A 15,247-nucleotide genomic window follows, 5' to 3' on the forward strand; every position below is an offset into this window, starting at 1 on the left:
TACATGGTAACAGCGGAGGATTCAAACGGAACATGGCTGCAGGCACAGATGTCGATGAAAACACAAAAAATACAAGGTAAGAACATATTGTGAATGGTTTTTTTTGACGGTACTTTGATGGATATTAATTAAGTTTTACTCATAGCTCACTCTGTACTCGACGGATTTTAAAGTAAAAAAAGAAAGAGCGACAAGTTAAAGAAGCTACCAAGTTCTGTCAATCAGGCGTCAAGACGAGTCCTCTAGCTAAGCTAACATTAGCTGCTCAACCTTACCCTAACAAAACATTACAGATATTCAGCTGCAACTTGGTCGCTTGACACATATTTGTCTGAAATGAAAGTGTCTTTTTCGTAAGCACGTATAACAAACTATAGGGCAGGTTTGCAAAAACTAGATATTATCTTAATAGCTTAATTAAATGTTAGTCTGGCGTACTTTGAGTCAGTGTTTCTTAATTAACCTTCAATGTTTCTCAACTCGAATACCATTTTGAAAAGGCGTGAATATAAAACGTAACATTAATTGCTCTGCAGTAAATCCTGCATTTGATTGGATTAAAATGTCCAATCTGTGATTACATTATATGAAAATTAAAGTTTGTGGTAATATGTGAGATTGTACATGCTATTTCTTCTGTCATTGCCTTGACATAAAGGTGATGAATAATATTAAAGTGGCACTGTATTAAGTTATGTATAATATAGTTGATGTTTGCAGCCTGTGAAAATCGTTGAATAATCTCTTCTTTGACTCTGAGAGGAGAAAACAACCACCAACTTGATTTGTCTAAATGCATTAGGGAATAGCAGACAGTCTGTACTCACTTGATGGGTAAAATATGCAATTTGTGCTAAAAGTGTTCAGAATGTATTTTGATAATATGACATAAATAAATGTATAAATAATAAAACTGAAAATCCTGCACTTCATCGAGTGGAGGTCGAGGTCGATGTTGGTACCAGATCTGCTCGGGTGGTGGTCACATCTGCTGGGGGTCTTTACGTCTGCTAGTGACATTTCTTTCACAGATTTTACAGATGTAGTTTTGGTGGGTCTTTGGACAGAGAATATGGATCAATGCTATGAATCTATGGATCATTTTTTTTCTCTCCATGAAATACAAGAGGGGTCAAAACTGGTGTGTTTTGGACACAACAAGAACTTCAAGCACATCGTGTACATTTGATGTTAAAGAGTGAAACATGATACAGAAGGTCTACTCTCTCTTACCAACTAGGTGGCGTTGTTACAAATATTGAATATTGGTATGTAAATGTTCAGGCAGGGACTCTCATCAACTGTGCAACATTTAAGGCATTTTGGACGCTGTGTGTTTGAGTTCTTCCTCTTCCATGAGGAGATATTTATCTCTCTCCGCTTTATCGCTCAAAGAGCCCCAGAAGTCACACACCCACTCGAGAGAGTCAGTTAGCTGTACGGGAGGGGAATTCTTTGAGAACTCATCCATTTTGATTTAATGAAGGATAAGAGTTATTCATTATTAGGCTGGTAGCTGACCTGACGGACAGGCGAGTTGTAGGTGTTTGTCAGGAGGCTTAAGACCCGCCTCTTAGCCTGTTGTTAGGTCGACCAAAAATTAGGTTGAGACAGCATTTCCAGCATGGGGACAGCAGTAGATGGGCTTCCAAAGCCCCCTGAAGTAAAAGACTGGTGACATCACTCAGGCTTCGTCCATATACAGTTTATGATCTACAAATGCATCATTTGCTAACAATGTTTACAAAAATACAAGTATATCCTTTCTACAAGTAACCTATACCCTGTCTAAGATCTAGTTTAGCTCAAAGTTATTTAGTCTACAATGTAGCTTGCATGCATTACAGCATAATTGCATATTCCCATGTCTCCTTGAGTTCTTCTGAATGACTTTCACAGTTCATATGTTTGAAATGATGTCTCTCCAAATTGAAAATAAATCCAAAAAGCTTGTTTGTTTTTTTACCACAAGGTCTTTCTTAAATGTGTTTTACTTGATCCTCTCTCCACCCTTCCTCACAGTTTCCACCAAGTTCATCATTCACTTCGATCACTTTTGCATCCCTAGTAGTTTGTGATTTTCTCCACATCTTGACCAATATAGCAGGAGCGGTCAGCTTACAAGACAAAATAGCTTGTGGTCTTTAATTACTCAGGACCTGTGTAGGATGTCCTCTGCCAGACAACCAGATAACCGTTTTTTCACCCCCCCCCCCATGTGTCTCCCTTCTTCTTAGAGGAACAGTGAACAGTATGGTGACCAATATAGAAGAATCCCCAGGGGGCTCCCGAGCTGGCCGACCACCAGTCATCTTCAACCCAGACTTTTTTGTTGAGAAACTCCGCCATGAGAACCCTGACGTTTTCCTGGAGCTGGTGTTAAGTAACATCACTCGGCTCATTGACCTTCCTGGTACAGAGTTTGCTCAGCTCCTTGGTGAGGAGGGCCCGAAGACGCCAACCAGTGGAAATGGAGGCTTTTTCCGCTCTTTCAACTTCCTCAAACGTAAAGGTCAGAGCTCCACCACCAAATAACTACTTACAAACTTACAGTTAACAACCTTCTATGTTGTATAAACCGAGGCATACACAGCATTTGGCAGATTAGAGTCGCACAGAAAAATTAAATTTGGCAGCGTTCCACTCTGACAGTTTTAAATGTGTAGATGCACCATACAAATGAAGGTTTGTTTACATACTATAAGTTATAAAACTAAATATAAGAAATATACCATTTAACTGCTAACAATATATAACTGTAAAATGGAGTGTAATTAATGTATAAAAATAATCACAAGGGGTTCATAGCGTTAGCCTCTTTTGGGGTTCCCCCTCCTTCACAATTTCTTAAATTTCTTGTACATTCTAAAAGCAAATAGCAGAAATTTTACATCTTTCTTTATTTTTATTAACTATAAATCTTGATATTACCGGTAATTCACTTAATTATGTTTCTGTCTTAACAATAATCAACAGTAATAGTAACAGTAAAAATGTTCTGTGGTTTTATTTACTCTTACACTGTCACTGACTTTGTGCAAGAAGTGCCAATGAATTAATATAAGACACAACTTCATCCATCCCAATTTGACAAGTCTGCTGTGTTCATGGGTGATGAGTAATTAAAGTTATATTAAGATTCCATTCAAACTCAAATAACGATCATGTGTCAAAGAAAAAATCACTTTCTGGATTATGCCTAAACAATGCAGCATGGAGTACTAACACATTTATTTACTGAAAAAAAAATGTTTCTGAACCATTTGCACATACATTGATTCACTGGTCTCCAGCCTTCAAGGTTCCCTTAAACATCCACATATTTGTACATTTATTCAAATCAATTTTTTGCTTTTACCAAATCGTGCCTGAAGAGATTAAAATAAGATCCATACGAGGACACTAGACTAGATCATCATTATAAAGAGGTGCAGAAAAGACAAATTAATGCATCACAGTTGATACGACTGCAGGGAAAATGTTTGGTTCTGAAATATTTCTTGGGGAAGACTCTTAATGTCAGATTTAACCTGTGATGTCCTCCTTATGTGAAACTGTCCTGTTGAAGTTACAGATTTATCACTGAGTTGTCTTTCACATACCATTTAATTTTTATCACCTCTCTGTGTCTGGCTTTATATTTTTTACAGATAAAGGTGTTGTGTTTGGAACCCCTCTGACAGAGAGCTGCATCGCCCAGATCTACCAGCTCATAGAGTACCTCAGCAAAAGTGAGTCATTTTAAAAAGAATCAACAGATTCATCACACACTGATTCTTAACCCAGAATATTTTGATAACTGCATTACACCATTTAAAGTGGACAGTAACTTTAAAAAATATATATGTTGACAAAAAAAAAATCGATTACGAGAGTCTATTCAGGAGCTGAAAGTTACTGTGTGGGTATTGGTGAGTTTTGAATTGGTTGGGAAACAGACTGAAATGTATGCTGCTCCCTCTCTGTGAACTAGAAAAGAAAACAAGACCAGTAAGAAGAATATTTATCAATTCTGTATTTGTATTTTGTATTTTATTTCTTGTAATCACTGCCACTGGATCCGTGTCACACAGTATCTCAATTAATGGAGAAATTAAATTCTCGCTCTCAAATTACATAAATATGAATGATCCAGATTTTATGGCACACAGACCAAAAGTGTGTTTGATGACTTTTTTGACAGTATGTAGAAAGCAGTATGTTTTTCTTTCAGTTTAACGGACACTGTGCACGAACAGGACAAGATCACCAAAGACATTTCTGAATCGAGACTGTATGATTATGAACTCAATTCTTGGTCTCTCTCAGTGACAGGTTTTTAAAAATAACAAGCCTTTACACTCTGTGCACCTGCTCAAATTCCTGTGTATATTTAAGTGAGTTTTCATTGGCTGATAGCCTGATACCATCTGCTCCTCCGTTTTCAGATCTGCATGTGGAGGGTTTGTTCCGGGTGCCAGGGAACAGTGTTCGGCAGCAGACTTTGAAGGAGCTCCTCAACAGCGGGAATGATGTCGACCTGGATTCTGGAGACTTTCACCCCAACGACGTGGCCACACTGTTAAAAACGTTCCTAGGAGAGCTGCCGGAGCCCCTGCTCACACACAGACACTTCCACGCACACCTTAAGATTGCAGGTAATAATGAACACACACACTCACACACATATTGTATTACTTTATCACATTTGAAATTTAAGATGTGTCTTTCCATATGGGGAAAGATGTAATTTAATTGTTAGCCAAGGAGTAACTTTTTGTTGCCATATTTTATGACAAACCTGTCGCTGACTTTTCTTAATCAAGGTGTCAAATTTGCAGAAGATTGTACTTTTGGTCAGATAACTTATTGGAAAGTTGTCTCTCAACACAAACTCTGGGGAGAGCAGACCAAAAATGAATATATGGGCTGCTAATAGAATCAAGAATAACACATCAATTCCCACATCTATCTGCTCAATCTCAAGGTCCATTTCACAAAGCATTCTACACTAATGATATTCAAAAACACCCATAATGTTTTGCAGCTCCATGCTGTTTGCTCTTCTTTGCTCTTCTTTGCCTTTGATTACTGAGATCATCTTTCAGCTGAGCAACGCTCTTATCCTGACAAAGCTTACTTCTTTAAACATATAGATGATGAGTTGGATAGGTAGGGACACTTTTTAAGCAGTTTATTGTGAAAGTGAGGCTCATTGAATTTGACCTTAGTTTCACAGTTTATCAAATGTTCCCTGGAGCTAGCCAGTAAGAGCTTCTTGTCCAAATGAATAAAAGAAAATGCTCCATGTAATGGCCCAGACCCACACCACACATGGATAAATTGTGCCTGTACACTATGGGCTTAGGTGAAGCCTTGAACAGCCTCCGACTGATTTAACTCCTAAATAATGATAATGATAGTAATTTCAATTTAATACTCATAGGATTTATTTACAGACAGCTCATTTTTTTGTGATACAGAGGTGGAATTGTCCTAACCACTGGAAAGTTTGTGTGTGACTCACCTCATAAATACTGCGGCCCAGTTACTAACTCTCTGCAGATGGTAAAAACTCCACATTGTCTGTGTGTGGCTGTTTGTGCTGCTGTTTTTGAATTATTATTATTTACCGGTATTTATTTTTCGCAATGAAGCTAATTTGCATAGAAAGCAGCACATTTTCCCCCAATTGAATGCATCGTGGAATATTTAAATACTCAAACAGCACTGGAGCATTGAGATGCTCTATGCTCTGCAGTGCATTGTGGGGAGCATTTAACCCTTGATATCGGCTTTGTGATTTAGACTTGCCTTTTTATTTCAACTACATACCAAAGCTGTGCAACATTTATTTCTATTAGGTTCTCTTTGTTGCTTCATCAGAAATGTAAAAGTGACTCTGGTAAAACTATTCATGACTTTACCTCACCCTCTCTGTGCCCCCCAACCAGATATGACCCTGTTTGATGAACAAGGCAACAAGACTACAATTCCCAACAAGGAGCGACAGATAGAGGCCCTTCAGCTTCTCTTCCTGCTCTTACCTCAGGCCAACCGCTCACTGCTCAAGCTGCTGCTGGATCTGCTCTACTACACGGCCAAGCAGCAGGACAAGAACAAGATGTCGGCCTTCAACCTGGCGCTCATGTTTGCCCCCCACGTCCTCTGGCCCAGACATGTAAGACTTGTGTTTTAAAACTTGTAATTAAGGGTTTAGAAATCAGGAAGAGGTTTTGGAAATTTAAAAATGATATGCTATAAAGCAAACGAGAGAGTAAATAAATGCAGATCAAACATCTGTTGCTGACCGTTGATAAAACCAACTTTAAATTTCCCATGAAGGGCATTATTTGATTTGTTGTATTTATACGTTTCCTGTAGAAACAAATCAAAAGAGAGGACTAACTAGGTTTATGGATTAACTTTTACAGTTGCTAAATTCAGTTCAGTTTTAGCTCTAGTTGATGTAATCCCCTGCAACCTGCACTATAACCTAAGGTGATGTAAGTGGGGATGATCAAGCCCGCTGAGGGTTTCCAGGGGGGTTGCCATGGTGGGTACTTGAGGCAAGCGATAAAGGGAAGCAACATCACTGGGGTCATCAGGTGGGCATCCTCCTTCATAGGTGTTTTGATGACAGGTCAACAATGCCTCCAGAGTGCTCATAGGATGTGAGCTCTGCAGTTAATCAGGCTCCAGTAAAAAAAAAAACACACATACAACCTAAAGCAAAGAAATGCTAACGTAAAGACAAGCAGAGCGCCTACACACAAGCTAAGCTAATGTCAGCAGCAGCTCGGCCTGCAGCCCCTGAATGTTCCGTGTCTGCCAAACATTAAAGAAACAGTTATTGTTAACATGAGGACGCTGCATTCAGTGTCATTTTGTACAACAATTCATATCCTGCGAGGGTTGAACTGTTGTTTACTACATTCCTATATTAAATAATCGAATCACTTCTTTGCTATCTAAAACAGTAGTTACCAGTGCAGCCATGATTCCTCCATGGTGGTAATACTGAGCAGCTTTCTGTGAAGGCTGCCATTTGAGGCATCAAAAAATAAATGATGTCAGTTGAACAAAGATTTCTGTTTCTAAATAAACGATTGTACAGGATCTGTGCATGTACTGACGTACTTTTTTTGATACTTAACCCCACCTTTTAGGAATAATTAAAGACATTTTATATTCTAGTCTTTACATTGGATCAACTTAAATTAACCAGACAGCAATGCAAGACAAATGTGATAAATGTTACCTCTCTTTTTGTTACATTGGGACTTAAAGTGAGGTTGTATTTTAATTATTTAATCCCAAAGTTATCAAAAATCTCTGAATGCATCATTTTTCAAACTCTGTTCTGTTCCGCTCCAGATGACGGCCGGTGACCTGAAGGACAATCTGAAGAAGCTAAATAACAGCATGGCCTTCCTTATAAAACACTCACAAAAACTCTTCAAGGTGATCATTAATACCACACAATTCTGTGCTATAAAAATGTTTCAAGAGGAATCTTAGAATATTCCAGACCACAAAAATCACTAACTAAGACCAGACACAAATGAATAATGTAACATGTTTAATAGATGATTGACTCATCTCTGCTGTGTTTTGTTCAGGCTCCAATCTACCTGCGGGATTACGCTAAAGTTCACTTCACTGGGACCAAGGCTCTGCAGACCAAAGTTAGTCTACATGAGAGACATCAGAGCTCATTTTTTTCAACATCAGAGATAAACACAAACACTATATTTTTGCCTTTTTTTCTCTTCTACCCTGCAATCCTAAAATAGATATAAAATGATCCTATCAGAGTAATGTCAAAGCCATTTCCCACTATAAACCAGAACATGCACTGCCTGCTAGAGAGAGTGAAAGACGGCCTGGATGGTTGTTTTTATGTTTCTTGTTTAAACCGCCTAAATTAAAGCCTGACTTCTCTCAATCAGGATGATCTGGAGCTTTTGGCGGCGGGCAGCTGTATTGCTCAGCGGAGAGGGTTGCCTCTGAAGAGGTCAGCTGTTCCCATGGGCCCCTGCTCTCAGGAGCAGTGTCAATCACCGGCTCAACAGTACACGGAGGAGGCCCTGAAGGAGCTCTTCAGACACGTCCACCACAACATGCCTGACTCGGCCAAGAAGAAGAAGCTCGTCAGACAGGTTCACTTCAGGATCTTTTTTTACTGTCTTTAAGCTCAGCAGGCTGAACTGATGTCATAACTTTAGAAAGCTAGATGATGCGTCTTTTAAACTTCACAATGAAGACGTTTATAAGCTAAGTTGCTTAGTGTTCTTTTTGCTCTTTTGCTATGTGCAGTTAGTCAAACAGACGACCTCGGAGACACCTACTAATGAGAAACAGCATGGCCCCCCAGCCCCCAGCAAGAAACATCCCCGCTCGCGATCCTTCGGTGGACTAATTAAGGTTTGGATTATTATATTTTTTTTCTTATTTAGTAGTAGTTCTGTTGCTGCAGCTGAAAGGGTGCAGCACTGGAGTCCAAGTCCAGGTAATTTCCCTTCAAGGACAATGAAACGCGTCGTAACGTATGGTAGAATCATATCTAGCTGCCAATCCATCATAAAGCAATCCCAGCTTTGATTTGTGTACTTCGGATGATGATTTGGCTTCAATTAATCTCTGTGAACATTTATCTACAGGAAAATGCAGCTAACAATCTGAGTCTTAAACAGCAGAAGTTTTGGTCAGAAGTCCTTTATCTCAGTTGTTTCTTGCAGATGCTACCTTTAACAATTAGATAAAGGGTTTCAAGATTGATCTTAAATTAAACAAACATGACTCTTTATGTAACCTGAAAGACTGGCCTTTTATTTTATTGCAACAACCTTCTTTTTGGCTTTCAACTTGTCACAAATGAAAGGACATTTTTTTAAATGTATATGCTTAATGTGCATGATTAAGCCACACAAATACAAAGGCTTGCAATTTCCTTAAACGGAATACTTATGACAGGGAATGAATAGAGTAGAATAGAATAGAACGCCCTTATCTTCATCATACTTTTTCATACTTTGAAAATGTAATGTTTCACTTGAAAGTGCACAGCATTCATTTACACTAACATGGAAACACACAGATATTTTTGGACTGCACAGTTATAAAAAAATATTTCATGGTAAAAGGACTGACCAGAAGAAAATGTTGCACTGTAAGATGACCAAAAAAAATCAATTTCTCTGGTTCAAATGTGGTTTTCAGCGATAGATGGTCTTTGGCAAAGTTAGAGATGTCGTATTGATGTCTGTAGGCATTGTCTGAATTATTCTCAGAATTTAACCTGGGATGTTTCTGGGGGCTATTTTCAAATTTGGTTAAATTGAAATATAAATTCAGACTAGTCAAAAATTAGGCAAACAATCATAAAACAGTCAACTGAGAAAAATTCACTGGTCCACAGCATTGGTAGTGAAGGATGTCAAACTGGTTTGCTCTATGTGGCTAACGCTAGCAGTGCTAGCACAGACAGCCCTCGATCCTCCTTGCAGGTTAAATGTGGTCATGCATTGCTCCTGTCGAGTGGTTAAATACCAGTTTAACCTGACGCAGCCTACATACAACTTGATCTCCATTTAAAATGTTTAACGACTGATTAAGTGCACTGCTCCTGTGAGATGCTATCCATTCACTGTGCTTGTTTACATCCGGGCAGCAGAGCATTATAGCCATAGTAGCCATTAATTGGAGCTACAGCCCTGGCTAGTGGGCAGCTGCATTACACGTTAGACATTGCATTTGACTGACATAGTGAGTCTGAATTTATAAAATAATATGAATTGATTTAATAATGTGCAGCTCTTTATGTTGATTTCTGTGTCAATAGAATTTCAAACTGCTTTCTGTGATTCGTTGTCGGTGAAATGCTCATGCAGATGTCTTTTTCACAAACGACTCAATATATGATGTTTGTGTAACAAGAGGTTTTAGGCCAACATTGTGTATTCACTGAGCCAAAGCTAACATGTAAAACTTTCCTACCCAATGTTTTGAAACAGCGCAAAGCTCGTGGTGAGCAGCTGACTGGAGAGGGGCGGGTAAGACACATCTCCCCCGATACCGTCACAAGAACCAGAAGGAAAACTGGCAAAGAGAACGTCATCCTGCAAGCTGTGAGCCTTTTTATCTTTACATCTTCTCATTTGTAATATCTTAATCCAAGATCTAATGCTGTCTATGTTGCTCTTTGTCTTTATGTCTTTACACACTTAAGTCTGCTTTATAACATTTCTCTTTTAAAAATAGTTTCCTCTCTTCATCCAGCTTTGCATGGGATTCTATTTTTTGTTTTATCCTGGAATCAAAAATCACTTAATTGCGTGTGTGTGTGTGTGTGTGTGTGTCTACAGGTTAACAGCCCACTGAATGGTCCTGTGTTGGGAAAGGCAGGGCTGGTTGTAAAAAACCCAGATTTTACTTTCTATAAGGACAAAGCTCTGAAGGTTTCTAAGGTATGACATCATTTACGTTGTTTTGAGCCAACCTTACGCTTTGCAGTCTGTTTGTAACTAAGCACTTAAAAGACAAATTCTACAGTGTTGTACAAGCAGCTTTTAGTTCATTCTAGAGCTCTGGAAAAGAGTGTACACAAAGCTATTTCTTAATATAGAAATCAGCCAGGTCTAAATCAGCATGTTAATGAAAATAAAAATGTTGACTGTCATACAGCTGTATTCAAGGAACCTTTTTCAATTGTTATTTTAATTTATTTGTTTATTATTTTTTCTCAGGTATTGTCACTAAAGACTTCTTTTTTTTCTTGTTCTTTTTTTCTAAATCAAAATGTTTTTCAAAACGTTGAAATGATAATGTCCTGTCCCCATCCATCTCTCCTCACTCCATTCCTCTCCCAGCAGGACTCTCCTTCTGTTACCAGGACATATTTCTCTCCTGCTTAGGAGATCTAAGTGGATCAAACTGACTCCTTCTCCTCTTCTCAGACAGGACATGAGCAGTATTAATATCATTATTCCTCATTGTGTTTTATTTGAGTCAGTCTATTTTAAATGTGACTAATATACAGCAGCGTCAGTTTGTGTCAGAGCAGCCAAACCAAAGCAAAGAACTTTAATTTGCTTTTATATGCCCCAAATAAAAAGAGCCATCATAGTGAAGAGACATTTTGAATACATTAAGGTATCATGACCTCAATACGTGATGATGCTTAATGTTTTCATGTATAGAATACTTTCAGTCTCAGTGGTTTGTCTTCAACCCTGAGAAAATATTAAATCTATTAATGACACTTTTAATGTTATTTTAGTTTAGTTTTGAAACCAGGATATGGTCTGAGATTAAAATTACTTTTTAACCTTTCTATTTAATTTATTAAAACTTTGTATTTAGTTTTGCTTGTTTTCTGTAAATAGATGTGAGATGACTCGATGTAGGGCTGAGTTTTATTCATTGCAATCATGTATGACCTTATTACAGTAACATCTTGGCAAAATCAGAATCACCTGATCGACTGAAAAATCACGTTTTAAATATGCTGAACTTCTTTTACATGAGCTTAAATTCTCAGATGAATTACTGTTGAATTTTTAAAATAATTTATGAGCTATTACCGTTAAATCAATATGTATCAGTTATGAAGCCTTCAAAAATGTGCCCCACAGAGGGCGCTATTGCATCAATGTTAACTTCACGAAAAGAAGAAAACACTAAGTCTCAATTTTATTTTTCAGTTTGTGGACGGGTCCCTCAGAGTCATGTGGATTATTAATTCAGCCGTCTTTGAACACCTCATCTATGTAGTAAATGACTAAACTTAAACATACTTTTTGTTATAAAGACCTGAAACAAGGCACAGATATTAATGCTGTTGGCTTAAAACTTAAAACAATTGAAACTTCTGTGCTAGAACGCCGGTCCAGCAGAGTCTTAAACGTTGTAATCAAACTTTATCCTGGGTCTTTGCTTTGGTTTGGCTCAGCTGGCCTCAGACCTGCTTGTGCCAGTAATCACTTCAATTTGTTTTTCAAGCTACTGTATCAGTGTCCATGACCACTAGCAAGCTGTGCTAACAGTCTGCTGTAGAGTGTAGAATATACATGTTGTACAGTATTTGTGTGTCTGTGTGTGTGTTAAGTTTTTTTTTTTAGACTTATTGGGAACTTCGGCAGTTGGTACGATATTTGTTAACACTTCGGTAACTGGATCTTTGTGTGTTGTACAGAATCAGTGAGCAGGTCACTTTATTGTTTAGTGCTTCTTTTTTTATGCAAACAGGACAAAATGAATAATCGCCTTTTTATTTTTAACGCAGTTTATTATGATACATTTTTTTGGACCCTTGTTTCTGAATCTGCCAAATGTGAAATGTTACAATCCCAGAATGTCTCATGAAACTGGACATCTTTTTTAAAAACATTGTTTTCTTTTTTTAACTAATGCCCGACACGTTGTTTGACATTTAAAGAGGATAAGTGATTTGTTATGTTGATGAGTCAAAGTAAGGTCAGTTTACGTTGTTGAATTGAGCAGAAATCCGTTAAGAGTCAAGTCTTCTCTTTTTCTGAACTTGTGAGTTATTTCTACTATTTAAAATGTAGCCTGAAGGGGCCACATTCTTGGTACATTAAGAGTCTGAGTAAAGAAAACAGGGCCGTTACAGTTATTCATGTTGACTTTATTGAGTGCTATTCCAGAATATTGATGAGACCTTTTATTAGACGGTGATAATATGAAGTCATTCAGTGATTCTCAGGAGGAAAGTTAGAGCATTGAGAGGTTTCTGATAGAGAGGACCACCAAATGTCTCGAAAAACCACGTTTGGTTTTATGATAATACACTGCTTTACAAAACACCACAAAGTAAGCTTAATGTATCAAATGCATCCATGATTTTTTTAGTGCACCAAGAGTCTTTGCTTAACACCGTCTGTGCCATCTGATTCACATACAGTACAGAAACACCTTACAAAGGACATACATCTCTTTCCCATAACTCTTTCCTTTCTTATCATCTCTGGTATGTAAATGTTTGGTCCGTCCTCAAGAAGCCTACATGCTGATCAAATCACAGAAAAATGGTGGGTTTGATCTTTTAAGAAAAGGTTCAAAGTAAAAATGTTAATATTTGAGGTTGTGCAGATTTTATTTCCCTTAGCTTGACTCTTCATGGCTTGACTTAACTGATTTCTGCTCAATTTAGTTTTTTAGAAAGGTACATGTGCACCAGTAACAGTTCCAAATATTCAGCCCTGACGAGGTCAATGATTTTCCAAAAATGTGAAGTTCTGACTGGAGTAAATGTATGTTTCTGAACTCGGCTGTAGGTTAGCTTCATTGTTTATTTGTGAAGTAAATGATGGTAAAAAGCTTCTTCTTTTAAGATTTATTTTAGGGCTTTTTAGGACTTTATTTCGAGATAGTATAGTGGATTGAGTCAGAAACCAGTGAGAGGGAGCGAGTGGGGAACGACATGCAGGAAAAAAGCCAAAGGTCAGATTCAAACCCGGGCGGTCCGCTCTCTAGGATTAAGCCTCCTGTATGGTGCCCGTGCATTAACCAATAGGATACCAGCAAAGATGTCTCCTTTAAGGGTGCAAAACTATCCTTGTTAAGTGGTTCTTAGACCTTTTTTCCCCTCCCCTCAGTATTTGGAGTCTGTTACTGGTGCATCCTGTTTGTTTTGAAGGTGCTGTGGAAGTTGTTATGAGGGGATGATTGAAAGTGGTTGTGATGTGTAGATGACATGTCAGGTAAAAACACCTTACCTCCTTTGGTTTCACAGTATAATGTTGACTCCTGAAGATCATTTTGTACTGTGGTGACTACGTTAACTATTTAAAAATGTGAGTACTAGATCAATCTGACTGAATTCTTAAAGAAAGAAAGAAACAAGCTATTGAAACTGAGCTTTCCGAGTGGTCTTTGCCTCCTTCACTGGGTCCCCGGCTTAATCTTTTCAGCTCCTAATGGACATCTTTGAATGGAGAGAAGTTTACATTTTGTTGTTTTGTAAAAAAGAGAAGAAAAGAAAACATAAAAAGTGCACCGTTTATATTTTGTCCAGCAAACATCAGCAGTTACTCTGTTTGCTGTGAAATACTGTCTTATGAATCAGCCTTTTTTTGTTGAAGTGTCTATGTGTTGCATTAACTTTTTTTTTCTTACATGTGAAACACTATTTTTTTTTTCACTGGTATCTAACTGTACTTAGGGGTGCAAGGGTTCACAGAGGTGTGGTTTTGGGGTCATGGTTCAATTAGAGTTCAACGGGAAAAAAGCAACAAAAAGTCCTGAATTCATCTTTCTATGTTTCTCTAGTTTATTTTGAACTGACAGTAGTGCAAGTTCCAGCTTGTGTTGTTTAGAACTTACCTGGGATGGTTGGTACAGCATGGAGTGTATTACACATTCAATACAATAGAGGAAAACCAAATAATACAAAATACAAAGCAACCTGATAAAAAAATATCACTTAACGGTCTATGGCTCCACTGTGTCATCTCGCTATGATATATATATATTTTTTTTGTGTCTGTTAGTTCGTTCTTAGTTTGCTGTTTAAAAGAGGTTAGCAAACAGTTTCAAGCATTACCACCACACATTAATATTTATACCCCCCGTATGGATACTGCCGTGTGTGGTGGCCTTTTATGCACTTCATGCAAAGAACCGTGACATCCGGACCATGGCGGTATACACCGATACAAAGCCCTTTACACCACTAGTACTTGTAGATGGTGACTGAGGAGTTCTTCTGTACGATGTGAGAGCACTTTGGTGATGAAAGTACGTGAATTTTGAGTCTCTTTAATCTTTACATTGAATTGTTCGTTGCACTTTTGAATGGGCAAATGAGACATGGAGAAACATTTTCACACTGAATGTGCATTTTTTTTTAAAGGGGAAACTTTAATCTTATTATTTTAGAACATCTTTTTTTCATTTTCTCATGATGAACTCATCTGTGAATGCTCTAGCATCTGGTTCAAACTGTGGTCTCCTGTTTGTTTTTTGTAATCCCATGTAAAATAAATTAACCTTGTACAGTTGTTTGCTTTTTTTGTCAAAACATCCTCTTTTGGATTAAAACTTTTTTTATGTTTTCCTACTGAAAGTCTGTTGTTTGAATTTTGGTTTCTTTATTTTGCTTGTACTTTTCTAAATGTGTCTTGTTTACACTTTTTTACACACAGTTTTAAGGGCAGTCATCCGAAAAAAAAATAAAGGAGGAATATTTTTATGTTATTATATTGATATAATTTTTATTGATGTAATTTGGACCAGTTGTTCTCAA

The 15,247-nt window shown here is 37.7% G+C and overlaps 1 protein-coding gene across 2 annotated transcripts; it reads left to right on the forward strand.

Annotated features, from left to right (window-relative positions):
- arhgap19 (Rho GTPase activating protein 19) lies at positions 1–15,061 on the forward strand. 2 transcript variants are annotated; one of them, XM_020639595.3, is made up of 12 exons: positions 1–76; positions 2,238–2,512; positions 3,651–3,731; positions 4,428–4,637; positions 5,934–6,160; positions 7,357–7,443; positions 7,602–7,667; positions 7,932–8,141; positions 8,299–8,406; positions 9,996–10,109; positions 10,347–10,448; positions 10,851–15,061. In XM_020639595.3, exons 1-12 carry the CDS (start codon positions 33–35, stop codon positions 10,893–10,895), a joined length of 1,569 nt encoding a protein of 522 aa, XP_020495251.1. In that variant the 5' UTR covers positions 1–32; the 3' UTR covers positions 10,896–15,061. The 2 variants fall into 2 exon arrangements, with proteins under 2 accessions (XP_020495251.1, XP_020495252.1); XM_020639596.3 differs by having other exon boundaries at positions 10,854–15,061.
- The last annotated feature ends 186 nt before the right edge of the window (positions 15,062–15,247 follow it).

Source organism: Labrus bergylta, chromosome 1, assembly GCF_963930695.1.
Source record: "Labrus bergylta chromosome 1, fLabBer1.1, whole genome shotgun sequence".
Classification (NCBI taxonomy): Eukaryota; Metazoa; Chordata; class Actinopteri; order Labriformes; family Labridae; genus Labrus; species Labrus bergylta.

Excerpts from the sequence above, each read along its gene's own strand:
- arhgap19 (XM_020639595.3), top strand. The coding sequence starts at position 33 with ATGGCTGCAGGCACAGATGTCGATGAAAACACAAAAAATACAAG. Across the intron at positions 6,161-7,356 it reads ACGTCCTCTGGCCCAGACAT|ATGACGGCCGGTGACCTGAA; the intron begins GTAAGACTTGTG and ends GTTCCGCTCCAG. Across the intron at positions 8,142-8,298 it reads AGAAGAAGCTCGTCAGACAG|TTAGTCAAACAGACGACCTC; the intron begins GTTCACTTCAGG and ends TGCTATGTGCAG.